The sequence below is a fragment of the Mustela nivalis genome, assembly GCF_964662115.1.
Source record: "Mustela nivalis genome assembly, chromosome: 1".
Taxonomy (NCBI): Eukaryota; Metazoa; Chordata; class Mammalia; order Carnivora; family Mustelidae; genus Mustela; species Mustela nivalis.
Genome location: NC_139020.1, coordinates 108,594,555 through 108,621,706, shown reverse-complemented (window position 1 = coordinate 108,621,706; position 27,152 = coordinate 108,594,555). Strand labels below are relative to the sequence as shown.

General features: G+C 40.1%; 1 protein-coding gene across 4 annotated transcripts in view; it reads right to left on the bottom strand.

Moving 5' to 3' along the window:
- The window catches only part of TPRG1 (tumor protein p63 regulated 1), a 224,338-nt gene that overhangs the window by 113,229 nt on the left and 83,957 nt on the right, over positions 1 to 27,152 (bottom strand). For all 4 annotated transcript variants that reach the window (XM_082694901.1, XM_082694902.1, XM_082694900.1 and 1 more), the window contains one exon: positions 3,646 to 3,876. In XM_082694901.1, coding sequence (XP_082551027.1) covers positions 3,646 to 3,876 — 231 coding nt within the window. The remainder of the gene's footprint in view (positions 1 to 3,645; positions 3,877 to 27,152) is intronic.

Sequence of the window (27,152 nt, the reverse complement as noted above, 5' to 3'; positions counted from 1 at the left end):
TCTGCTTGGCAAAGAGCCTTCTTCTCCCTCTCCCTCTGTCTCCCAGCTTGTGTTCTCACTCTTTCTCTCTGTCAAACAAACAAATAAAATAAAATCTTAAGTATATATCCATATATATATATATATGGATATATATGGATATATATATATATGTAGGAAACAACATATCCATCAAAAGTTAAATAAATTAAATCATATCTCTATAGTGGAATGTTATTGAATGGTAAAAAATGATTTTATGGAAGTTTAGCTATTGACATAGGAAATATTTTTATACAACCAATTGTACATGTGAGGAGGAAAGTAAGAGAGAATATACACCAAAACGTATAAGCACACACTCAATATACTTTGGTTAAAGTTAGACAGGAAGATTATGGTGACTTTTACTTTGCTTATTGACATTTTTCTTTTTTTTTTTTTTCAATAAACCACATTCTGTGAAATGGTCTTAAAACATGTAATAAAACAAAATACTTGATCAAGAAATTCCTCAACTCATTTACTTACTGTTCTTCTGAATTTACAAACTATATGCTTTAAACTCTTGTACTGTAATAAACTTATTTCCTTTTAATTGCTTCATGGGATCACAGAACTATGAATTGGGAATTGGAAAACTTGGGTTCTAACCCTAGCTTTAGCACTTGTCACTAGCCTCTTGGGGAAGTTGGTGCTCACTAATGGTTATGACACTGGTCAAGCATCCCTCTATAAGCCTTGATGTTGACTAGCTCATTGGTGCTCCAGGTCTGGTCTGTGGACAGATTGCATCTTATTGCCAGAAGATATGTATGAGGCTTTCCTCTAGGCCTACTGAGTCAGATGAGCATTATCACAAGATTTCCAGGTCATTTGTCTACATGATGAAGATGGAGAACCAGGGGACCAGATCATCTGTCGATCTTGTTTCAGTTCTAAGAAGTGATACTTTACGATGAATCTTTCATAGATCTGAATCATTCAGAGCCAGGGTCTTATTGAATTATTCCCTGAGAAGTGAATTAGTTTCCTTCACTCAAACCTCTTTACTACTATAGATGCTATACATCTACATTGGTGTCTCCCTCTGGAAGTCATGGTGAGGTCACAGGCACTTAACGTCATTCATTCCCTATGACCAAATACAGAAATGGGAATGTCAAATCAACAGGAAAGGAAGAAAGCATTCATTATAGCAATGAGATGCTGCTTATGAAATGTTAATAGACATGCCATGCATTATACTAAGAATATTTAGAACATTTAGTGCCACGCATTGTACTAAGAATATTTAAACCTCTGTATAAAACTGGTATTTTATCTGCTCATTGCAAATGAGAAAATTTATAGATAGATAAAGATATAGATAAAAAATATAAAAATACATATAAAGCACATTCATTACACTCACATGCTCACAGAATATTATATATATATATATAAATACACACACACACACTGTTTCTTGGTCTGAAGGAGAGCAAATGCTGAGCGCCTTGAGCATGTAGCCCTCTCAGCCCCTAAAGAGTCCTCAAGTCTACTTTAAATTCATTAACAAGATTAGAAGCTTTCCCTCCCAACCTCTTGAGAATTTAGGGCTTGTTTCTGTATACCCAAGGAAGAAGATATTCTTCACATGGACTGGAGTCTGTCACTGGCTCCGTTAGGAAAGGGCGGTAAATGCGATTGTATTCGATGGTGGGAAGACCACTGACTGGACTTACAGACAGGAGATACGGATTCTAGTTATAGGCATTCCACTAATATCGTTCACTCCCCTGAAGCTGTAATATGTCCACAATGAAACCAGAATGATAAGCCCTCCTCGGCCTACCTTACAGTGTCACTCCAGGGGGCCTCACTGAATAAGTTACATAGAGCCACACAAATAGAAGCATCACTCAAACAAAGAAAACTCCATGGTGGCTTTACACTGTCAATGTAGCTAAGCTAGAACTGCATTTTCTAGAATTTCCTTTCCTATCTGTTTCCCAGTTAGAGTTGGCCATGAGAGACATTAGTGTCAGGCCTGCAAGGCAGAATGACACCTCGGTCATTTCCCTGCAGATCAGTGCAGGACAGCAGCCACTGTGGCAGCTCGTGTTCTCGGCCTCTTCACTTGACAGCATGGGGCAACTTCAGGCCCATCAGCAGAGGCAAAGACTATAGCTTTGCATAGCCCCCCCACACACACCCAGCCTTCATAACTGCACCCACTTCTGAGCACGATGCCTCTCTTATTCTGTACCACTCATGGTTGTTATCTCATCAAGCTGTGACTGATACATCATCATTACCAAAGATGAGATGACTTTAAGTGGGGGGCTTTGATTTCCTTCCCAGATGCATCTTACAACTTAATTTTGCTTATTCAATAAAGTTCACAGGATTTGGAAAACAAACCATATGCTCCGCATATGTCACCACACACACACACACACACACACACACACACACCCCACACACACTGAGTCAACTTAGTTCAACTTTTATCTTAACCAAAGATGTTCTAAAAACTACCAAATCAGGATTCGTTAAAGCTTTATATATTGTCACATCTTAGCCACAATTTATTCATAAGATTGAGTTGAAAAAAAAATTTTTTTTCAAAATGTGTCCCATGTATTGCTTCAAAAATGAGATGGTCTCTATTGCCACACTGTGCAATTGCATTTATCCACCAACTGATTGTGGCCTGTGAGCCAGCAATTACTGTGTTAACAAGAACCCTGAAGGATTGGGAAAGAGCACTGATAAGTAGGAAGGAGAGTTTGAGAGAGAGAAAGTACTCAAACCCAGGAAGCACTCGCCATCGCCACTTGATCTAAATGCTAGAGGTTCAAAATTTCTTTTTTTCTTTTTCTTTTTCTTTTTTTTTTTTTTTAAGAGAAAGAGTGAGCAGGGAGGGGCAGAGGGAAAAGGAGAGAGAATCTCCAGTAGACTCGATGCCCAGGGTAGAGCCTGACATGGGGCCTGATCTCAAACCCCCCAGATCAGGACCTGAGCCAAAATCAAGAGTCAGATGCTCAACAGAATGAACCCCCCAGGCACCTCATTCTTTTTTATATTTAGACATACAAACTCCATATCCATACTCATTCTTCCATTTGCTCTCTCAGCTCCAATGCTCAGGAGAAAGAGCTCAGGTTCAGACAGCAGGCAAGGGTTTGGGATTTCGAAGTGCTACTCCCACACTATAATCCCAGTATCCCAGTGTAGACCCTGAGGTTCAACCTATTCTCAGCAAGGCTTTCTACTCCATCACCCCGTCTTTTTCAAACATGCAGCAAATACCCACTCTGCGCACACAGATTTATATTCCAGCTGCTTGGATTTTCTCTCCATAGGTCATTAATCTATGGAGATCAAGGTTAACATGAGCACAGGACTGAAGAGCCAAGGATCCACGGAAACAAGATAACCAGCTTCTCCTCAACACTACATGATTATCAAAAATAGACAATTAACTTCTCTGAAGTTCAGCTCCTTCACCTATAAAATGCCACAAGGATAGCTAACTACTTCATGCTTATTATGACTGTTAGGTAACAAATGTGAAAATACTTGGTAAAAGTTGCAGCATGTATAATGATATTAGAATATTCTAAAGAGTAGTCTTGCATAGTATTTTAGAAGGTCAAACTGTAACCTCAAAAATTTTACCCGTGTAGCGAAGTACTTCCGTGAGACAAAAGGTCGGTGATAAGGATTGGGGTAGAGTGTTGATTCAGTCACACTTGGCTGCCTTGAAATCTGCCTTGGCTCCGGGTCCTCGCCTGGGTCCTTCTCCTCCATGGACAGCTGGTCAGTCTCAGAGGGTTGGTCATCTCCCTCTTGCTTCAGAGACACAGGGTGGAATCCCTCAAAACTCCTAATCGTTGACATTTCTTCTACCTAAAACAAGGGAAAAAACAATCTTCTCAGTAGAGAAAAAAAAAAAAAGAGGGGAAAGAAGTCACCTCTGTCCTTTGCTCTGGCAAAAAGTAGGCAGTGTGCAAATGATGTTCCTGAAACTGACAAAAGCACCCACACGTTAACTAAACAAAGGCACTAATGAATCAGTTCAATAACGCAGACACTACCACCCTGTTAGGCCATTTGGTGGGGGGGAGTAGGAGGGGTGGGAAGCAGAGACCCTCTAGACAGACGAAAGGTGGCTGTAAGTAGATCCTCCCCCACCCCCCAGCCTTGAATCCCAGAGGACAGGAAGCGGAGTATGGAGATGGCAGTATGAAATAATTACCAAGCAATCGATCTTCAAGATTTCATAGAATTTTTGCTTAAAAAAACCATCAGCCTGACAACTTAAAATTTAACACTTAAAAGGAATAATAATGCACCTTTTCCTATGCTGCTTGGGTAGTAATAGGGCACAAAAGCACTTAGAACTGAGCATATTTTAACTCAAAAAACAACGATTCCAAAATTTTATCCTAAGGAAATAATGTAGAAAAATGACCAAAGACATCAATATAGAAGGTAGTTCATCACATGTGTCTAATAGTAGAAAAATACACAACTTTATGTCTAATAGCAAAACATTGTGTGTAACAGTCACATTAGATACTCATGCAATACTGTTTCTAATACCAAAAGAATATAGTAAAATGAAGAACCAGTCAGTAGGGAATTGGTTAAATACATTATATCATAAAGTGAAATGTAATTTACATTATATACATTAAAAATGTAAGTGCATATTTTTATCATGGAAATCCATCCAAAATATATTGTTAATGAAAAAAGATTATGAATAATTATAAATTATTAGATTCAAATGGGTTAAAAATAATTCAAAAAGACAAAAAAGAAAGAAGAAAGGAAACTGGAAGTTGAATATGTATATACATGTATTATGTGGCAGGGTTAGAAAACATCTAAAAAGAAATAAAATAGAATATTCATAGTTATTTCTGGATGATAGGTGATTTTCATTTTTTGATTTAGAAGTCTCTGGATGCTTGCAATGATTATATATGACTTAAGTAAAAACACAATAAACTTAATCTATTTTATAAATACACAGCACAATTGAACAAAATAAATAGAAAGCACACGCTACTCTAGTAAAAAGCGCCCCCACATCAGGTCACCATTTCCAAGCTGAGACCAGATAGTCTGGCCTGCAGTAAGTACACTGTCCAGGCTACACAGAAGGTGAGTTTTGCGCCCTGCTTCACTGTGACTGGGAATGCCATCTTATTCTCAAAGCTGCTTCAGTGTTCCTAAATCAGATAAATCCGATCTCCTCAATTCCTGTGAAACACTAGACCATGAGAAACAGCCCTGACCCCAGCCAGTGTACATTCTTAACATTGGAATTAAGAGAGGTAACAATAGTATGAGCACATAACCTATTGCCTAAAGCTGGACCCTTTGGAGCATGAAAAACGCACTATTAGCAATTATGTCAATTATGACAGGGATTCTCTCAGACAGAGGTGGACGTACCCAGTCACCCTGTGATATTTGAATGCAGGAGAAAACACAGCTGGTTAGGGGACTCTGTAGGTCACATGATGAGTCCCCCATTGGATCCTCCCAGCAACCCTACAAGATGATTTTACCTGTATCTCTCTGGGAATCACAGCATTTAGGGACCCACCCAGGGCACACTCAGATAGCTGTGGGGGCATCCGATGCCCACCCTGGGCTCCCAACCGGGCTTCCAGACCAGTCCAGCGCGCTCATCCTGAGGCACGCTGTGTTACAGCAGGATGGCTTTGCTGAGTCTTCAGTAATTTTTTTTAAGTTAAATGCATAAAAGGCAGCAATTGGCCTGTAGGAAATACAAGGCACACCCATAGAAGCAGGAGAAATCGTGTGTGCGTGCACTTGTGTGTGTGTGTGCGTGTGTGCGAGAGAGAGAGAGAGAGAGAGAGAGAGAGAGAAAGAGAAAGAGAGAAAGAGAGATAGAGACAGAGACAGAACAATCAGTGAAGTACTTCAGCCTCCCTGGCAGGTCTGCCGCCTCAACCACCCACCAGGCTGTTAGAAGGAAGAGTGTTTCTGGAGTTCCCTGTAACCTGTTAAGGAAGGTTTGTGCCTTTGCGGGAAGAAAAGCCTGCTTCTGTATTTGCCACACTCTGTGAACGCATGCCTCACAACAGACATCTGCAGAAGGCTCCTGTGCCTGGAAAACAGGGGGAGGACTTAATTTGCACCACTTCCTCTCCCTCAGGCTGTCTTCTCTGGAAACACTCTGGGAAGAAAATCAGAGCACTTTGAGACCAAGCTGTTTGAGATCCAGGAAAGAAGGAAACTCAGCTCCAATTCAATTCTTAACAGCCACGAATCGTGGAAAATGGAGTCTGGCCGCCTTAATCCAGGATGATTCCAGCTCTGCTCTGGTCATGGGGACATCTTTGCAAGGACAGCAAATGTAACTTCCTCTACAACCTCCCCAATATGAGAGGAGCGCCCACATCGAAGGGGCCAGTTCCCCTCCTCATCACCCTCCTCCCAGACGATTTATCTCCCCAACGCAACAGATAAGCTCTTCTACCTCTGCCTGAATAGTGGACATTGAAATATTAAAAGCGTATTAATACTGAAAACAAATCCAGACAAATTCAAATGTTTTTGCTGCTTCACATGGATAAAGCATGCCTTGTGACAGACCCATTCGGGGCCATTTATAATTTAAAAAGATCCTTATTCTCTAACACTCCATGGAATCTTAAGTTTTAGCATTTAGTACTCAAATCACACAATTTCTAAGGGAAGTAAGGTCAAGGCTTAGAAAAGAAGTCCATGCTTTTTGACCTGATCTCATTCCAATGAGCAAAAGGGAGTCATATTAATTGCTTATTGTGGGAGGTAATGAAATAGAAATCAAGTAAATACCGACAGTTGCAAAGTCTGTCCAATTGATAGCCTGCAGACATTTAAAATAACATGCATAACCACTGCCAGAGCAAGGAAGTGAAGAACGGATCTTCCTAAGTGGAAAAAAAAAAAAAAAAAAAAAGCAAAAAAAGATTTTCTCTAGATAGGATGATTTGAATAATTTTTTACATTGATAAAGACCATAAGAAAAATACTTAGATTTATTGAGGTAATTGAATTAAAAGTGATTTTTTTTTTTGCTTTAAAAAAAATTAAATTGTGTTAGTGCTGCTTTTGTAATAAAACATACAATGTTTAGTAAATATGTTGATTTGCGAATTCTGGAGATGTTCTGATATAATATGAAGCCGTCCCCCGACACAGAGGGCAAGGAGAGATCAGACAAAGAGCAGTAGGTGGCCGGTTTAACAGGCAAGAGAACTTAATGTGAGCTGTCTTTGGTGCTTCAAAACAGGCACCTCTCTACATGTGCCCGCTAGAACCGTAAAAGTTTATTTAGTTTTTAAAGATAGATTTATTTATTTGCTTGCTTATTTATTTATTTGTCAAAGAGAGAGCACAAGCAGGGACAGCAGCAGGCAGAGGGAAAGGGTTAGAAGCAGGCTCCCCACTGAGCAGAGAGCCTGATATGGGGCTCCATTCCAGGACCCTGAGATCATGACCTGAGCTGAAGGCAGACACTTAACCCACTGAGCCACCCAGGTTCCCTGCCTTTTTTTTTTTTTTTTTGAAGATTTTTCATAATCTTCAAAGTTTGTACACAGGACATACTTGGATTCCATCATATATAAGGTCAATATGGTCTCTAACACCTTCACTCTCTTTTCCTTTCTCTCTCTCTCAGCTATGTCCTGTCTCTCCTCAGCTGTGGTTCCCACTGTGGGAATAGTGGGTGGAATGTACATTTCAAGGGCAGGGGATGGGGGAGAATTTTCCAGCTGCCCTGAGGCTAGCTACCTCGAAGGTCAACTAGTGATCATATCTTCTGCATGACCTTCAATGTAATGCCAAGTAAATATCTAAAGTAAATAACCTGTGCAATTCTTCCTTCAATTAGATGATAAGTCTTCTATATTTTTCAGCTGCCAGCAAATTCAGAGCTAAATTTAATACAGTATTGCAGTAAATAACTTATTTCTGGGTCCTCACCTTAGTATACCTGCCTCACTATATACATGCTTTCATCTATCTCTCTACGATCTTTTCTGATAGTATTTCAGAAGCACATAGGGCATAAATTGTGGCTGGAAAATCAATGTCTAGTGCAACGCCTTCATTTTGCAAACTTTGGAACACTCAGGTGAGGGCCTCACCCAAGTAGCTAAATAGAATCAAAACAGGACTTCGGATTCTTGCTCACTGATTCAAGTTGGAGCACCTAGAAGAGAAGCCGAGATACAGTTACCAAATTTACATGTTGATCAATTGGAAACACTTTTGCCGAATGTCTCAGTCAGTCATCTCTGCTTTGCTCTGGGGCTGGGAGATAAAACTCCCAGGAAGCAACTTCTCCTGCATCCCCAGCAGGTACCCAGCACCCAACCCCAGGAGCTAAAGCTTTCTCCTCTACCTCGCATCAGGTTGAGTTTTATTTGTTAAGTATGACAGGCACAGTGCCTATGGTCCACAAACCTTTTAGAGGCTCAGGAAACATGTCAATTTATTTTAATATCAGAAAAGAGGAGCGCCTGGGTGGCTCAGTGGGTTAAAGCCTCTGCCTGCGGCTTGGGTCATGATCCCAGGGTCCTGGGATCGAGCCCCACATCGGGCTCTCTGCTCTGTGGGGGGTCTGCTTCCTCCTCTCTCTCTGCCTGCCTCTCTGCCTACTTGTGATCTCTGTCAAATAAATAAATAAAATATTTAAAAAAAAGAAAAGAAAAGACAGTTTTTATGGTCAAAAGAAATGTTTTGATTTAATGACACTATTTAATGACATAGAAATGTAAGTTTTAATATTGACAATGTTATGGTGGAGAGGCCCATAAAGACAAAAGAGTTTTAGTGTCATGGAAATGATAATGTGACCCCGAATCAAAGCTCCATCCTACTACTGACACTGGCTCCTTAATATTTCTGGAAATATTCCATTCCATTCTAATAAACTATCAGATCTAGAAACATTCCCCACCCTTTCCAGTGCCTCCAAACTCCTTATTCTGGAAGATTCTCCTCCACTATGTACTGAAAGATTTCTGTCTTTCTGTCCTGTGGAAAAACTGTGCAATCTTAAGATAATTATTTTTTGCTTTATTAAAATTAAAGAGACATCCTGAAGAGTTGACCCCAATAAATATTTGTTTTCTAGAAAAGTGTATAAAGAACTATGCTGAAAATTTCTGGTCAGCTTGAAAGAAGTAGCTGGCCACACTGAGTGGCCACAACTCCAACCAGAGGCAAAGAAAGGGGGAGTTTGGGGACTTTTTCCTTCTCACAAAAGTTTAATAAAGAATAGGACAGACATGATAAAAAGTATCACAGAGATACCAGTAAAATAAATAGCAGTAAAACTCGGGCTGTTTCATGGTGGACCTTTTTTCAAGGCCCATCCATGCCACTCTCCAGCACTATCTTTCCCATTTTTCCATCTTCTTTTAGGAAGTCTTGGATCCTCACCTCCTCTGCCTCCCTGGCAAGCCTGCACAGCTGTTTCTCCCTTACTTTCTTTACTTTCCCTGGCTTCTCCCATGTAACTCCGGAAGTCTCCATGGGATTGATTTTAACTCTATGTAACCCTATTGCAGGTGCCTTGTGATTTCCGTAAAGCTTTTGAAATTTTAATAGCTATTTAAGTATCCCCCTTACCACCTTTCTGGATCTTTGGGCAGACAATGCCTAGTTAGGAAACACACATCTGTGCTAGCCTCCACATTTTGTCAATGAGGAAATTGAGGCCCAGGTGGGTTCTGTGTCTCTTCTGAACTTGACCAGTCAAGTCAATTAAGAAGAAGTGATATTTATAAAAAATAAAAAATTAAAAAAATATTAAAAAATAAACTCAAAAAAAAAAAAAAAAGAAGTGATAAAGAGTGAAGTTATGGCGGCCACCAGATTAAAAATACTATTTCCAGAGGATTATCTATGGGCCAGCCAGGAGCTTAGGAAAGTCCATAGTTTTCTGACAAGAATTGCTACCTCTGCCAATGAGGTAGCGCGCGGCTGGGGAGGGAGCGTGGGCATAAGTTCCTGTGGCTTACCTTGCTTTTGAAGAAGTCAGCTGCTTTTCTGATGGTGACACATGTACCCACTAGAAGGGGTTAACAAGCTCGAGGCACATCCCCAAAATAAAAATCCACTTTTAATTCTGACATTTTGTAAAGGTAATTTATGTGAATTTATATGCGCAGCCTTTCCTGAGTCTCTATGAGAACAGCCAAGGGATGTGAGGTGGAGAAACAATACTCTAACACCGCAGAACTCCAACGAGCCCTTCTCTGTGCCAGCGGAGATAAGAGAATTGGCAAACAAGCCTTCACAATTTCACATTTTGTACATTAGTGATAATGTGCCAGCAGGGCTGCTTATATCCTGGGGGAAAGTTGAATGGATGCAGGGTCTCTTCAATCCCAGCTGGGCCCCCCCTGGCGGGCAGGGCCTTGTGCTCATTCAGGGCCAAGGGGGTGGGAGAAACACAGGTCTGGCATGAAGAAGGCATCCCCACTCACTCACTGGGTAACCTTAGGGAAGTCCCTCTTCTTTCTGTACCGTAGAGTCCTTGTCAACAAAAGTGAGCGGCCAGACTTCATGGTTTGCATACATGAGTAACTCATTTCAATCAAAATGTTTCCACTTCTCCGGTTTTGGACCTTCTCTGAAGCTTTCATGTGGAGAGAACACTATGTGAAAGTTTGAAAACTGTTCGAGTGATTATACCCAAGTTTCCTTCCAGCTCAACAGTGCTACAAGATTTGGACTTTTCTCCAGTGCCCACAATATTCTAGATCTAAGTTTGGAGAGGTTGCTCATGTATGGTTTTCCCCATCTCATCTTCACTATATGACTCCCACAAACATGGTAGTTCCCCTGTGATGCACAGTCTGTAGGGTCAGAGGAAGAGAATTGCCATGTCATGAATTTGGGTGCCCATTGTGAAGACTCTGGGGTGTTTGGCCTCTGACTTCCCTTTAGTGCAAATGGCTATCTATATTGACCAGAGCTACTAGGGACATACCCTGGGCACCTCACTCAAGCCAGGGCTGGAGACACACTAGGGCCCCAATAAGTCTTCTTGCATATAAGAAGGTAAACATGCAGAGATTTGCTGAGCCCCTCACACCAGATACTAATTTTTAAAGGGGGTTCTTCAAAAATGTATATGGAAAAGAATTGATAAAGACAAAGATATTGGCTGGAAAAATTTGTGAGGCTACAGATCCCTTGTGACTCCCTGAGATTAATTTTCTTACACATTCCACAAACACTTCCACTAGTCTCCAAAGTGAGGTTATGGTAGGGCTTGCGTCCCTGACTTGTAGCACTTATCTTGCTGTTGTGTCATCCCCACGACATCCCTGTCCTCACTCCTGGGCCATGAGCAACTCCAAGCACTCATCTTTATAACCCAAAGTTGTCATGGGCATGACAAAGAGCAGGTACCAAGTACAAGTTCTCAAATGGGCACCCTGTTTGTTTCTCTGTCAGGTCTAAGTTTGAAAGACAAGGCTTCCGTCAGATCTATTGTTGCTGGCACATGACCTCATACTTCATACATGAGTACTCAGTAAATGTTGGTGGGCTGAGGAATGAAGCTCTGGGCACAACATGGATAGAAACATCTTCTGGACAGGCACAGACACAGACACACATAGAAGCACATTGCACAGTCTTTCCTCAGAGAAGCTCACAATCTAGCAGATAATTACAGACTTTGGTGAGCAAGTCACACTAGGAGAATGCACACAAATACTGTGGAAAGAGAAGGCAGGATTAACAGGGGTGAGCGGAGGAAGGGCTGAGAGTGTGGAAAGTTAAAGTTGTAGAGAAAGGCGCCATAGAGCCAACAGCATGTTGGAGATGGGCAAGGCCAGTCCTTGCACAGCTGTGAGGTGTGAAGAGCATTGTGTTCAAAAGATGGCAGGTAATATGGTGTGTGTGACTGAAATGCCAGCTGCCCACCTCCAGCCCACACCCCTTGAGGAGTTGGTATCACTTGCTTAAAATTGCCACTCTCTGGCAGGATGAGAGTCTGAAGTCTTCCTCACACCTCCTCTCTGCTGTCACCACACCTCCATCCCTGCTGGAACAGCTCCCTCACAGGCAACCCAAATGCAGCATCAGGGCTGGCACTATAGTGGTTTCACTCGCCCCAGATGCTTTGTGAGATTAACAACATCACCAAGGACTGAAAGAAGTCCTAGAGGGGTGAGTCACATTGCATACGGTCCAGCTTTGCACCATTCATCTGTGTCTTCTTTCTTTCCAGGGTAACAATTTCTTCCTTGTGTGTTTATTATTTGAAGGACATATCTGTCTTTTCTTTTTTTTTTTTTAAGATTTTTATTTATTTATTTGTCATAGGGAGAGAGCACAAGCACGCAAGCAGGCAGAGACAGAGAGAGAAGCAGGCTCCTGCTGAGCGGAGGTCCTGATGCGGGACTTGATCCCAGGACCCTGGGATCATGACCTGAGCCGAATGCAGTGGCTTAACCAACTGAGCCACCCAGGCATCCCAAGACATATCTGTTTTATCCACATAGCCAAGTCACTCAGGTTCTCCCCTTCAGCACCCCAAATAAATGGAGTTCCCCCACAAAGATAAATTCTGGAAGTAGCTATTAATATAAACCTGTACAAGGATTTGTGAGTTGGGGAGGAGGTGGCTGGGGATGTGCTTAAAAAAGCAGAAGGAGGCCAACGTATAAGCCAACCATTAAGCCAGGAATCACATGTAATGACTTATCTCACACAGTAGCAGAGGTGTCCTAAATTTGCAGTTGACCTGATGGTGAAGAGCTTAGGACAGGGAGGGGACAGAAAGTGGTGGAATTCTCCTCCTGGGAAGAAGAATAATTGAGGCTAAATCACCAACCTTCCAATCCCCTCCAGAAGAACAGAATCTTTATTCTTTGACCAGAATAAAGACGCCGGGTCCGGACAATGTGCTTCAACGGGACTATAAGACCTCAAATATGGTTTCCACATACTAATGATAAAGGAAGGAGCAGAGAACTCAAAAGAATCAACAAAGGGCAACAATTCAGCCTACCGCAGCCTCTTTTCTTCCCTCTCCAAAGTAAATAGGTTCCCTAATTTTGAAGCCACTGATTCAGAGACTAGATGGTGATGAGGCTTAGAAATGAGAACAAGTCTCTTTCCCAGTTATTGGGATATCCCAGGGGAGTGTGTGGATTATGTCACCAGGATTACTACCTGCCCAGCATTAGTCTCAGTGCCAGGGAGCAGTGCTAGCACACATTCCACAACCAGATATTCCTGGCTGGGAGCTTTGTTGAAGGAAGTCGCCCCCAAGCCTGGGTTTCCTGCTGGGCCAACTGTGACTTCTCACATAAAGATTTTGTGAAATTTGGGGAAAGACATTTATCCAAATGCTGACAACAGCATTCTCTCCAACTGCACCTCCCCCAAAAAAACTGCATCCTTTATTATTTTAATGACATTTTTATTAGAAATATTTTTTACTGAAGTATGACATGCATTCAAAAAATCATAAATGAAGGATCATAAAATAAACACACCCAGGTAACTACCACATAGGTCCAGAAATACCATAGTAATGGCACATTGACAGGATTTATTTTTCTCAAAGTAAATATTCAGTCGGTTTCAAATGATGAAATCCAAGAGCACTGCCAGACATTTTAGATATCTGACAACACCCTCATTTTACAAATAAGAAACCAGATGCTCAGAGGAGTGACTTAGTTCAGGTCACAAAGCAAATTAGAGGAAGAGCAAGGTTTCAGGCTCCTCTTTCCTGTTCTTATTGCCCCCAACTCCTAGGAAGACTTAGCTGGCCTACGAAGAAAAGAAACCTACTCCTTGTGATGACTCCTTTCTCCAAGAGTCTGAGGTTCACTCTCTCTTGGCTCCATAAAGCTCATCTCTGAGGAGCTATCCTGGAGACACTCCTCTAAAGCCCACACAAATTATTGTTTCCTCTCTGATGGGCTCCTGGTGTCTATCTGACACATGGTAAAATATTTGTTAAATGAAATAATAAAGGGACACTTTACCATGTCAACCAATGCTTCTCAAATTCTCCCTATTTCCATGATCAGACTGGTCATCTTGACCCATGGCCTGTGAGATAACCTTCCCCTTTATGCTGAAGAGAGTGAGGGACCACCAACTGTGGTCCCCAACATGAGGAACAATAAAAAGAACTGGAGAATTTTAGTTGAGATGAAAGAAAATATGGAGGACACTGAAGCAGTCTCCTCAGATATCTAACAGATAGCCAGGAGGAAAAGAGCACATTTATTCCGTTTGACCTTAGAAGCATAAGAAAGGTGAAGAGTCTTGTTTTTCATGACCAAGCTTCTAAAAAAAAAAAAAAAAAAAAAAAAAAAAAAAAGGCCGCCATGCTGTCTCTATTTACTTTTATCTCATTCACATCTGAACCCATAGAAATCTGTTTTTCAGTCCCTTTGAAATATTCTCAGTGATGCTTTTGTGACAATGCAATAGATACTTTCCATTCCGTATCCTTCTTGATCATCTTTAGCACAGTTGATTGATGACATCATCCTTCTAGAAATTCTTGTGTCCTTCTGACCCTTGGAACTGCACATTCCCAGTGTTCTTTCTACTTGCTTGTTCACTGCATGTATTTCTTTCAGGAAGACCCCACCACAAACGCACAGCACACACCCATGTCTCACACGCTGGTGCTTGTCAGAGCACACTCTGGATGTTCTCTCTAAGCAAGCTCCATCATTCTTACTGCTTAGCCATAATCTTTACGTCTATGACTCCCAAATCTGTATCTCCAGTCAGATCTCTCTCCCAAGTTCAAATCCATCTAAACAACTGCTTAATATATATGTCACCTTTGTTGACCCACACGTACTGCAAATTCATTTTTAAAGTTTTTTTTAAATTTATTTTTATTTAGTTACTTGACAGAGATCACAAGTAGGCAGAGAGGCAGGCAGAGACAGAGAAAGGGAGAAGCAGGCTCCTCACTGAGCAGAAAGCCCGATGCGGAGCTCAATCCCAGGACCCTGGGATCATGACCTGAGCCAAAGGCAGAGGCTTTAAACCACTGAGCCACCCAGGTGCCCCAAACTCATTTTATCCAAAGAGGAACTCATCATCTTCATATCTCCCCCGTAAACTCATTCTTCCTTTTCAGTCCAATCTCAGTAAATGAGGTCACAGCTATAAAGCCTGCCAGGCCAGAAGTCCGTCTGATTCTCTCTTCTTCCGCAATACTTAGCCATCAGGCCCCTAGTCCTATAGCTCTTAATTCCTCAACATCTACTGAATTCTCTATTATGCTCCACTGCTATTGCCATGGCCTGATGGTCACCTCTTGTGGATCATTTTAAAGGTTCACTAACTGCTCTCTCTCTAATACTTTGCTAATTCATGCAGCATACAGCAGGAAGACTACTCTTTCTAAAATACAAATTAGATTGTGTCACTGGCCGACTAAGTTTCAATGAATCCTCATGGCACTCCAAATAAAGTAGGTGCTCCTGAGTATGGCAGGCATGATCTGAACTCCTACTCACCTATAGAGGCTCATGTCTCACCAAGTGTCTTCCCTCTGTTTTCTTTTCCATCTTCTCCCATCTTCCCTGCTATACCCCAGCACTCACAACCTGTGCTTCGGCCACACTCCTCTACCTTTAGACTCATAAATTCACCCTGCTCCTTCTCAGTTCCTTTCCCTGATAACTCCCGTTGCCTTTCTTGTCTCAACTTAGAAAGCAGCTAGAGGCTTCCCTGTCCAATCTTGCCTCATAACTTACGTGCTTTTCCCTTGTTTCTCCTTGTAGACTGTGTTTATCATTATGACAATACTTGACACACTATATCACAGCTATCCCTTAACGTTCACATTATTCTCAATAGTACATAAAATAGTTGATGGGGACAGAGTTTTCTTACTGTGATATGCTTAGCACCAAGTAGAGCACATAATCAATGTTCATTATGTGTTAGCTGAACAAATGGATCAGTCATAGATATCTTTATTCCATGAAGCACCCATGACAGAAAAGCAAAGGAGGTTCAGCTTAGAGAGTCTTTCTTCTCAGATGTGATGGAATCAGACCTGAAAAGAGAAGATTCGAAGACCTTTATTCTGAACCAGGCTCCAAACTGCCAGTTCCCATAAGTTTCATAGGAACGGCAATTTGGAGATGCAGTTTTTCCTGTGCTCTCCTGTGACCATGATCTTTTATCAGCCAGTTCTTTAGTCATTGCCTGTAATTGGTCTCCCTGAGTAGTTTGTGAGCTCTGGGAGGGAATGAACCACGGCCTCATTTGTCCTCTTGGATGCCCACAGGATACTTAACCCTATGTTCAGGAGAGTTTGCTCAGTCACAGCGGATGTCACAGAAGACATCTGCACCACCAGAGACAGAGCAAGGAGAAAGTCACTTCTGCCTCAAACTACCCTGATAGGTAGATGACTAATATGACCACCTTTCCTGAAAGCCGGTCTAGGAATGGAAGGAGTAGAGGAGAGCTTTTCCTGAAACCAAAGAGCAATATTTGGAAACAGACACTTGAAAGGGGTAGAACAAGACCAGATAGGGAAGTCTGGTCTTAAAAACCTGGTCTTAAAAACAGACACTGTTAACTTCTCATCTCGTTGGTCACCATAACTGAAAGACAATCCATTTTTTTTAAAGATTTTATTTATTTGACAGACAGAGATTACATGTAGACAGAGAAGCAGGCAGAGAGAGAGGGAAGCAGGCTCCCTGCTGAGCAGACAGCCCAATGCAGGGCTCCATCCCAGGACCCTGGGATCATGACCTGAGCCAAAGGCAGAGGCTTTAACCCACTAAGTCACCCAGGCGCCCTGACAATCCATGTTTTAATAGTGAAATACACATTGAAGTCCAATGATGAATACTAAACAAGACATCAAATGGCACAATATTTTTTTTAGCTAGAAGAAAGTGTTAGCGTAATATCATCCTAAGGCAATTTTGACCCAATTCCACTCCTCCTAGGGAAGAACGTTAACACCTGGGATTCAGCTTGTTCTACAAGATGCCAAGAGGATCCAAGTAGGTCCAGAGAACACTGCCCAGAGAGCGAAAAGGCAAGAGAACTAAAGCAAAGCATTATTCTCCTATCCAAATAATGAAGGCCATCATACAGGTATAGAGAAATGAGGACATTTCTGTTTCAAGAAGGACCTTCACATTCTTTATAAGATGATTTAAGAAGAGTGGACAGGTCAGAATTCTAATGAATAAGAAGTAAAATATATATATATATATATATATATATATATATATATATATATATATATACTGGGGCACCTGGGTGGCTCAGTAGGTTAAGCCACTGCCTTCAGCTCAGGCCATGATCTCAGGGTCCTGGGATCGAGCCCTGCATCGATCGGGCTCTCTGCTCAGCGGGGAGCCTGCTTCTCTCTCTCTCTCTTTCTGCCTGCCTCTACCTACTTGTGATCTCTCTCTGTCAAAAAAAAAAAATAAAATCTTTAAAAAAAAGAAGTGAAAAAATATATATATATTAGCTTGCTGTAGTTAGATAAGAGTTAGAGATGAGGAATAATAACATCTGTCACAAAAGGCCTTTTTGTTTTCTGTATTTCAGTAAGAAAACAAAATATGTTAGTACCTATGAGAATATAATTATATATGTACATAACTAAATAACATGCACATAAATAAGTCCAGAATATTAGAAAGTAAGGATAAGTGTATGTTTATGTGTGGCCTCTGCTACATCTACTGTTGAAGTAATAAGCAGCATGACACAGAGTAGTTAGCAAATGCATTGAGAAAATTAAAATGCTGCTGGTGATATTTCACAGTTCCTTGGTTCTAGGAAGGTGTATATCAAGGCTGGCTTCCTGGGGAAGAATGCTGTTTGGTTATGTTCAGCCTTCTGCAAATGTATGACTTCACTCACAAAGCAATCAAGTGGGTGTAGGAACATGGACCAGGGAAGGATAAAGCCTGTCATTTGTAAGTGTTGTCAGCAATGTCATCTTCATATGTTAAGTGCACATATATGTTGTAATAATACCTCTCAATTTCTTTATCTGTGAAAATCTGCCTATGGATGCCTGCCCTGCTTAGTCTATGAGATTGTTCGTGAAGATCAAATGAAAAGGTTTTGAAGGTCCTTTCCAAATGATAGAGAGTACCTTGATCTTACATCTTTTGAAGAGCCATTAGTATATTATCTCAGAAAAAAGAGGAGTTAATAAAATAATGTCTGAGCAGTAGCTTTCCCATTCCCTAAAAGATGCCAAGGGGAAAGTGATCATGTCCAAAGCCTTTAGGGAAAGCGACTCCTATCTTGCTGAAGGCAGTTACTGGCAAAATGCGGGGGATGATAGTGAGGAGACACTGTGTTTAGACGAGGGATGTGCCAGATCTTCCTAGGAGGCAACCATTCCAACTAGGCCAGGAGACCAGATAGAAAATGAAGCCCAATTTGATGCCGATGCTTGCCAAAGTCATCCATATATACACTTCCTGCCTCTAGAGTATCTCTTCAGAATATCAACTTGGTAAAAGAACATCTGGGGCTTATATAATATGTCCTATTTGTGAATGGAGAAATTCAAGTCAATGGATAAGTGTAGCCACTCTTTGAGAGCTTCTCTTTTGAAGTAAGTATTACTTAGTGTAGGTTGGAGTACAGTGTTACTGTTTGGCAGTATCTCTGCATTTTAGACCTTCAGTCATGACCCTGCATGGTGTTTAAAGAGATCACTGAACTGTTTGACGTTTTCCAAAATAAATATATATTTAAATATAATATCCATGAAGGATATCCTATCTTCCCTTCTTTTTATTTTAATGTAAATTTTACTTAGTTAACCTACAATGCAATATTAGTTGCCGGAGTAGTTGTCTTCCCTTCTTATTGAGCTAGCGCCAATCTCTAATACCCAGTACCATCCCTTGTTGATATTATTCATCACTTCTTCTCTTGCATCCCACCCAAAATAAGGAAAGTCAGGGTCCAAATTCCATTAATGTTGGACTGTGAAATTCTGTTAAGAAACAGTAATTTTCGCACCAAAGCCTAGGCAGTGGATAAAATTATTTGAAAATGCTAGAGAGTAGTTGAAATCAATTCTTTGTTTGGAAGATTAGAAGTAGACTCTTCAATGTAGGAGGCAGCTTACTTAATGGTAGTTCAGTATCATACCCAGTATAGATGTCTCTAAGACTGTTACTTTGTTTCACTAATAATTGTATGTATCTAGAGATTTAGATTGCATGGTAAAGAAAGTGAGATTAAGCAGTACATTTTTAGATGCTGTGCTGACATATCTGAACAAAGAAAGAGAGATATCATTTAAAAATAACTGATATCTCTAGCTCTATTTTAAATTCATCATGTTCTAGTGGCAATGCCAACTCCTTTTTAAGATAGCACTACTGTTTAACTTATAATTTATTTATAATATCTAATATAGTTTAGATAGAATATTATATAACTAATATAATAAACATAGTACAAATATAATAGAAAGACATCTAGGCATTTTTTTTAAAAAAGACTATAGAATAGGACAGAGCGTGATCTTAGTTTTTATACAAATAAAATATGGCTATGTATAAAAGAAAGTTTACAAGGATAACCACAAACATGTTAACATTGGTTTTCTCTAATACAGGGATTATAGATATTTTTCCTTAATTATATTTTCTAATTTTCTACAATAAAAATATTTTAAAGAGGATGAAGTGAAAAAGAATTATTAGCTCTAGCCCAAACATTTGAAAACTTAATGGTTTTTTAAGCACACACATTTTTTAACTTTATTTTATTTTCTCAGTGCACCAAGATTCATTAAGCACACACATTTTCATCACAGATCTCTTATTCTCAGTGGCAGAGATAAAATAAATTCTGTTTTTTTACAGAATATGCATCAAAATTTGGCCCTCAGAAATTTCCCCAAAATTAAAGTCAGAAGAAGGCCAAAAATCATACACAGATAAAGACTATTTTCTGTACACAGATAGCTGGTCTATTGGACAATGACTTTTGTCTGCCCACTGATATGCAAAGGCTGTATTGAGGAAATAAAATCAAAAGAAAGTGAGAGATGGACAAAGATACTGTCTCTTAGGCAAGTTTTATCACAAAGAGTTATGAAATCACTATGTGGACCACAAGTTACAAACCGGTTATGTAAATTCTGTAAGGGAAAAAGGTGGGAGAAATACTTGTCTTAGAGAAATAAGTCCAATACACTTCCAATAAGCAGATCCTCTGAGAACAAAGCCCTTATTTACAAGTGGACTGGACAGAGTAATTTGGCAGAAGTTGCAGGTTTCCAGCAAAAGGTCACAGCATGGGATGTGGAGTTGGAGAAGAAGCAGCAGGCCCCTCGTTTGTAAGAGTGTCCTGGGGAGGGACGCCTGGGTGGCTCAGTTGGTTAAGCAGCTGCCTTCGGCTCAGGTCATGATCCCAGTGTCCTGGGATCGAGTCCCACATCGGGCTCCTTGCTCCGCAGGGAGCCTGCTTCTCCCTCTGACTCTTCCTTCCACTCTGTCTGCCTGTGCTCGCTCTCACTCACTCTCTCTCTGACAAATAAATAAATAAAATCTTTAAAAAAAAAAAAAAAGAGTTTCCTGGGGAAGTGGCAGGGAGGGGCCTCTTGAGGGGAACCCTTCCACACCAACCTGATCTTGACATAGGTCAGATTTTAAAACATCAGTTTGAAACCAAGCATAAAATACTTTCTTTCATACCCACTGCATTGTGCCAAACAGACTTGGAAGTCATACTATAACCTATAAAGCTTGAGAAGAGGTCAAGAGAAGATGCCTGGCCAAGGGAATCCATATCCCAAAACACAGCCCTGAATTTCCTTCACACCTGCTAACTCCTCAATGATTCTTTGTGCGTCTCTCTGAAATACATCCTTTCTTTTAGCAGAGATGACTTCACTTATGTGCTATTGAACAGGTTCTTATTTTCTTTTCCTTTTATGCTTTTTATTCTCCCCCAACATTTATAAAACTTTCATTTTTGTTTGTTTTCAGTTGTCAAGCTGCAATCCTGTTTGGGAGCTGGGCCAATCAGTAGGAGTGGCTAAGTTACACAACTTAGCTTCCTCTCCTGGAGCCTGGAAGATGTCTTTGCTTTTGATTTAAGTGCTGCTTTGTGGGGGATGTGTCAAAATCACTGACCCGCAACTCAAAGGCACAAATGTTTGGAGAGTTAATTAAACCAGCTCTTCCACAAGACAATAGACAAGAAATAGTAAAGACATAAATTGATTTATTTCATGCAATCAATTCCTGTATCAGGACAGAGACTGGCACAGTAGAGAAATCTCTGGAGTCAGACAGGTTTGGGCTTCAATCCAGACCCCACAACTTACCAGCTGCCTGAGGTTGGGTAGCAATTTTAAAATCCTTAGCTTCCATTTTTTCAAATGTATATAGATTCAATATTTACCTTGCAGGACAGGATAAGAATGAGAGGAATTAATGGTTTAAAGACCTAACAAAGTACCTAAACTATAATAGAGTTTTATTGAAAGATTTCCAGGAAAAGGAAGCTAGAAGTCTAATGATCAACAGAATCTATGTTAGAGACACTTGAACAGTTGGGATCAGAGCATGTAGTTCTAAACTGAAGTAGAGAGCTAAAAGGCCATTTTCAAAGCAGATGAAATACCAAAAATAACAAGATGGAATACATTTCTTTTTAATCACCTTCATCCCAGTACAAATCAAAACTTACTAGTCCTTGGTTATAGATTTATAGAGTCACATCTTTAAGAGAACCAGGGATATGAAATCAATAAGAAGAACAAGTTACTAGTTTGTTTTGGTTTATAGAGTCACATCTTTAAGAGAACCAGGGATATGAAATCAAAAAGAAGAACAAGTTACTAGTTTGTTTGGTTTTTTTTAATATCTTTTTTTTTAAGATTTTATTTATTCACTTGACAGACAGAGATCACAAGTAGGCAGAGAGAGAGGAGGAAGAAGGCTCCCTGCAGAGCAGAGAGCCCGATTCGGGGCTCAATCCCAGGACCCTGGGATCATCACCTGAGCCGAAGGCAGAGGCTTTAACCCACTGAGCCATCCAGGTGCCCCTTGGTTTTGGTTTTTAATTCAACAAGCAAGAAACACCAAATGTTGGGAACTTCTTGCCTGGCTTCATTATGTGCTCCCTCTAAATAGTGAGGGTGGCACTTTGGAGAGGATGCCCTTCCTAGGCATTCATCCTGCCCTCCATCCTGCCCACCTGACCCATTCAAGGACAAGTTGTTCTCCTACCACAACCAACCACAATGTTGTGGTTCATGGCCTCCTTTCCACCCTCTGAAGTGACCTAGCCATAACTTCTTGGATCCATTCACATAATGGAAGCTTCCATTGAGAGGATTTAATCTAAGAATAAAGGTTTTCATCTTTTTCAACTGGCTATATAACTACAAAGATGAAACAAAACTAGATCTTCTTGTATGAAGTTGAATAAATATAAATATAAATATCATTACCCCTTTCATTATGGAAGGGGTAATGATTTAAGCATCAATCCTAAATTAGATAGGTTTAAAATTAAAGATATTTATTGTATCAACTATGTGTACACACCCTTAGTGGAATATAATGGAACCATTAGAAATCATATTTTTAAGACAGTTACATGATGGATAAAAATTCACACAATAATGTTAAGTGAAAAAGCAGGTCCAATGCTACACATGACTTAGGTTTTATTTTTAAAACCTAAAATATATTTAAATAAGCACAAGAAAGTCCTAGAAACTAACATACAGAAGCGTTAAAGTGAGCTTCTCTCTAGGAGGGGGAGGTTGTAAAAGATGTCACAGCATAAGCCTGTAGTCAAATATTAATTGACATGAAAAGATATATTATTATGAAACAGAAATGCAGATTAAAAATATTATATTAAAAATCACCCACACATGTATTAGAAACACACGCACCAAAATGTTATGAATGATTATCTCCACATGACTGGCTTATGGTTGATTTTTACTTTCTTCTTTACATTTTTCTAACTTTTCTAAATTTTATCTTTGCATTAGACATACATTATAGTTATGCTCAAGGACCCCCAAAATGTGAAAACTAATGTTTCAAGGATGTTTATCAAATGATGACTCATGTCAGAGTCATGGCAGTGTGGGCACAAAAGAATTGACTGAAATATAGGAATCAACATCTAAGACCTCAGAAAACAGGTGGAGAAAGAGGCCATCACACAAGAAATCTTATCAAAGGTAGTGGTGACACAAGGAGCTTAGAAGGGCTCCATCCTAGTCAGAGATCATTCTACCTGTAGGCCATGGAAATACACTTGTTTTTAATGCCCCTCTCGTAGCCCCACCCTACCACCTTAAGACAGCTTTCTCTAGCTATCCAAACTCCCTTGAGACAGGTGGATCTTCTCAACAAGATGAAGCATTACCTGCACATAAGCTAAGTGCACTTCCCTTTGGAGGCACTAGAGATTCCTTTAGGTCAGAAACCAACCTTTGAGCTGCTTTGTATCCTCCCCCACCCCAGTAAGCATCCCCAGCGCTCCCAACAGAAGGATGCTTACTAAATGTTTACTAGATACACCCCATGGGGAACGGCAGAGGACAAGGGTAGAGCAGCGAGGGGAACCCATGGGTAATCGGCCTAGCACTACCAACCACAGCCCATATGGCTTCCATGACAATGATTTGAAGAGATTTTGGTGACTTGACAGTGAGACGAACAGTGGTAACACAGGCAAAGAAGTCCTGTGTTGAGAGATTTTCATTTATAGGGATTGATACTGATGACCATTTGGAGCCATTTAACATTTCTTATTACATTGTAGGTCATACATAAAAGCAAAAGGAAAAGGAATCTTCCCCTAAATCTACCATGCAGAGAAAATGAAAGTAAATTTTCATGTGTGTCTTTTAAGATTTCCATTTATATCTGTAGATAATATCATTTTTTACTTCCAAAATGAAGTTATGCTGTAAATATTGTTTCAAAAGCTGCCTTTTATGCTTCATATATTGAGGCATATATTGTACATATACTTGCTATGTTGAATATTACACTGGGTGCCAAACACTTGGCTTTAACTGCATTGGCTGATTTCAACATCACAGCCCTGTGGTCCAGGTATCAGAGTTACCCTCATTTTACAGATTAGGACACTGAATCTCAGAAAAGTTGAGGAATTTTCTCAGGGTCACACAGTTAGTGATAAGAGCTCTAAGTTGATCAAAATTCTCTCAAACCTCATGCTCTGTTTTCTGTCAGTGCACTAAACTATTCAGCTAATAAATAATTTCCTACAGTAGCATATTGGGGGCCATAAAGGCTTTGTTATGCCATCATATTTAACTATTTATTTAACTCTATTATATTAACTCTATTAACTCTGCCACTATTTATTTAACTCAACTCCTATTGTTTCTTATTCGTGTTGCTGCTTCTTTACCTTGCTTTTTTAATGACTATGCCCTGAAGATTCTTGCAGGTAAAACTTTTCAAGATCCTTACATTTTGGGGCACCTGGGTGGCTCAGTGGGTTAAAGCCTCTGCCGTCGGCTCAGGTGATGATCCCAGGGTGCTGGGATCGAGCCCCGAGTCGGGCTCTCTGCTCAGCTGGGAGCCTGCTTCCTCCTCTCTCTCTCTCTGCCTGCCCCTCTGCCTACTTGTGATGTCTGTCAAATAAATAAATCTTTAAAAAAAAAAAAAGATCCTTACATTTTTCCTTTGTATAAATTGCAGAAATGGAAATGCTGGGTCAAAGAGTTTGTAGATTTCAGGTGTTTGATAGATATGGCCACGTTACCCCTCCCAGAAATGTTGTGAAATTTAAGTCTCTGTAGAATCTGAATACAATTTATATGTGAAGCCTAAGAAAGAGAGAGAGAGAAAGAAATCAATCAACCAATCAATCTAAAGCAAAAACAAAAAAACAAGCTCATAGATAGAGATTGGTAGCTGTCAGAGGTAGAGATTGGCAGATGGGCAAAATGGTGGAACGGACCAAAAGGTAAAGATTTCCAGTTATAAGATAAATAAGTCTTGGGATGTAATATACAGCGTGGTGACTACAAGTAATAATATTGTGTTGCATATTTGAAAGGTGCTGAGAGGGTAGATCTTAAAAGTTCTCATCACAAGGAAAGAAGGACTCTTGTAATGATGTACATTACATCGTTGATGTAACGTAATAGACATTAACTAGAGGCATTATGGTGATCATTTCACAATATATGCAAGTACCTATTCATTACACTGTAACCTGAAACTAATATAATTCTACATGTCAATTATATTTCAATAAAAAATTAAAAAATATATATATAGTCAATTTTCCTGCATGTCAGGAGAGAATTTTGTAATTTTAAAAAATACATGTTTTGCAATTAATGGTTTAAATGAGTCTTGTATTTGCTTTATCTTGCAATGCTTTTTTTTAAAATTATGAGTTTGAAAGGTTGGGGGGGATGTGTGTGTTTGGACTTTTATTAGTTTCATTGTTTGGTCTTACTGATCCACAAGAATTCTTCATTTTACTAAATGCATAAACAAACAAATGTTCATAATGTCAACAGCTCTTAATGATTATAGTAACACTACTAAAAGTTACAGGTGTGTGTAATGATGGTATAAAATTTTCAGTATAGGCTTATCAGTTATACAGGCTTAGGTATGTCTGACTAAAGGGCACATGAACCACACCAGTTGGCTTCTAAAGTTGTAAGTTTGACTTGCCTAACTTACTAACTGCATATAAGAATATCTTGAACTTGAGTACTCTACTTTTTTTTTTCCTGTGTGATATAAATTAGTCTTCATGGTGCAACTCTGCATGGTACAAAATACTTCATTTTAATTTATCAATTCAAACATATTTTGGGGAACCATTTCTGTGCCAACCATGGTCCTGGGGAAGACAGACAAATTGAGAGTAGAAGAAAACCTGCAAATAAAATTTCTGCCCTTAAGGAATAAAATGTCTATAAAAGAATCAGATCTGCCAAAAGATAATTAAGATGGCTGGATAAAGATCTAGATAGGCATCTGCTCAAAGTGCAAAGAAGAATTCTAGGGGAAGTGCAGAGTCATGCTGAGCTGTCTGAAGCTATATGGATTTAAGAGTTCTTATCCGAAGCAAAACACCAAACAGACATGCGCTTTTCTGGGCTGGGTCAAATAATATAGGTTTCAATGTATCCCTGATTACAGAGTAGTAATATCCCAGTTGGAACCCATGTAGGGTTGAAGACCCAGAAACTTGTGGTTGGAGCTCCATGTAAACAGGAAGAGCTTTAATCATGTTTGACCTCCAAGTGGAAAGAAAGCAGCAGACACCATTAAGGATCTATTATATATTGAATTCTCAAAAAAAATAAATAAATAAAAAGGAAAAAGACAAGAAATTGCATTCTTGTGATCCAGCATGGAAATGGTTCAACATGAAGTCCTGTGTTGACCATCCTTGGAAGATTCTTTCTAAATATGACAAGCTTGCTCTGATACAGATGCTGAGTTCCCTCCCAAGGCCCCAGACATCCCGCATCTGGTTAAATCACACCTATAGTTCAGGACGCACTGCTGTGAAGTCCAGATTCCCTGGGATGTATGAAAGGGGCTTAAACAATGACCAAATCAAAGCTTCGTAAAGCTTTATAGAGCATTCTAAGGCTCCGATATTATCTGTGTAGTATGAGGCTGTGGCAGAGAAAAGAACAATGAATTTGACTTTCAGAGCCCATATTTGAGTCCCATCTCTTATTAGATTGCTGTGAGGTTTGGGACAGATGACTTCAACCCCCTGAGCCTTATTCTCCTTCCCTGAAAAAAGGTAAGATGATTACCTTTACCAAGACTGCTTCACAGAAGTAGAAAAAAGAAAATACTTTATGTGTATCAGTTAGTTTATAAGCTCTCCAAAAGTATTTTTTGATCATTGCCTCCCACCTTAAGGGGGGAAAAATGCTTCCCTCTTTCCCCCTCCACTTTGTGTCCATTTTCTCCGGGTCCTTCTACAAATGAGCTCCTTGGAAAGAACATCTGTATTCATCAGCTCCAATTCCTCTTATTCCATTCTCTCCAGAACCCACCCAGCCATACTGCTTTCTGTGTATTCAGATCTCTGACCTCCTCTCCCTTCACCTCTCAGTAGCATCTGTGCCA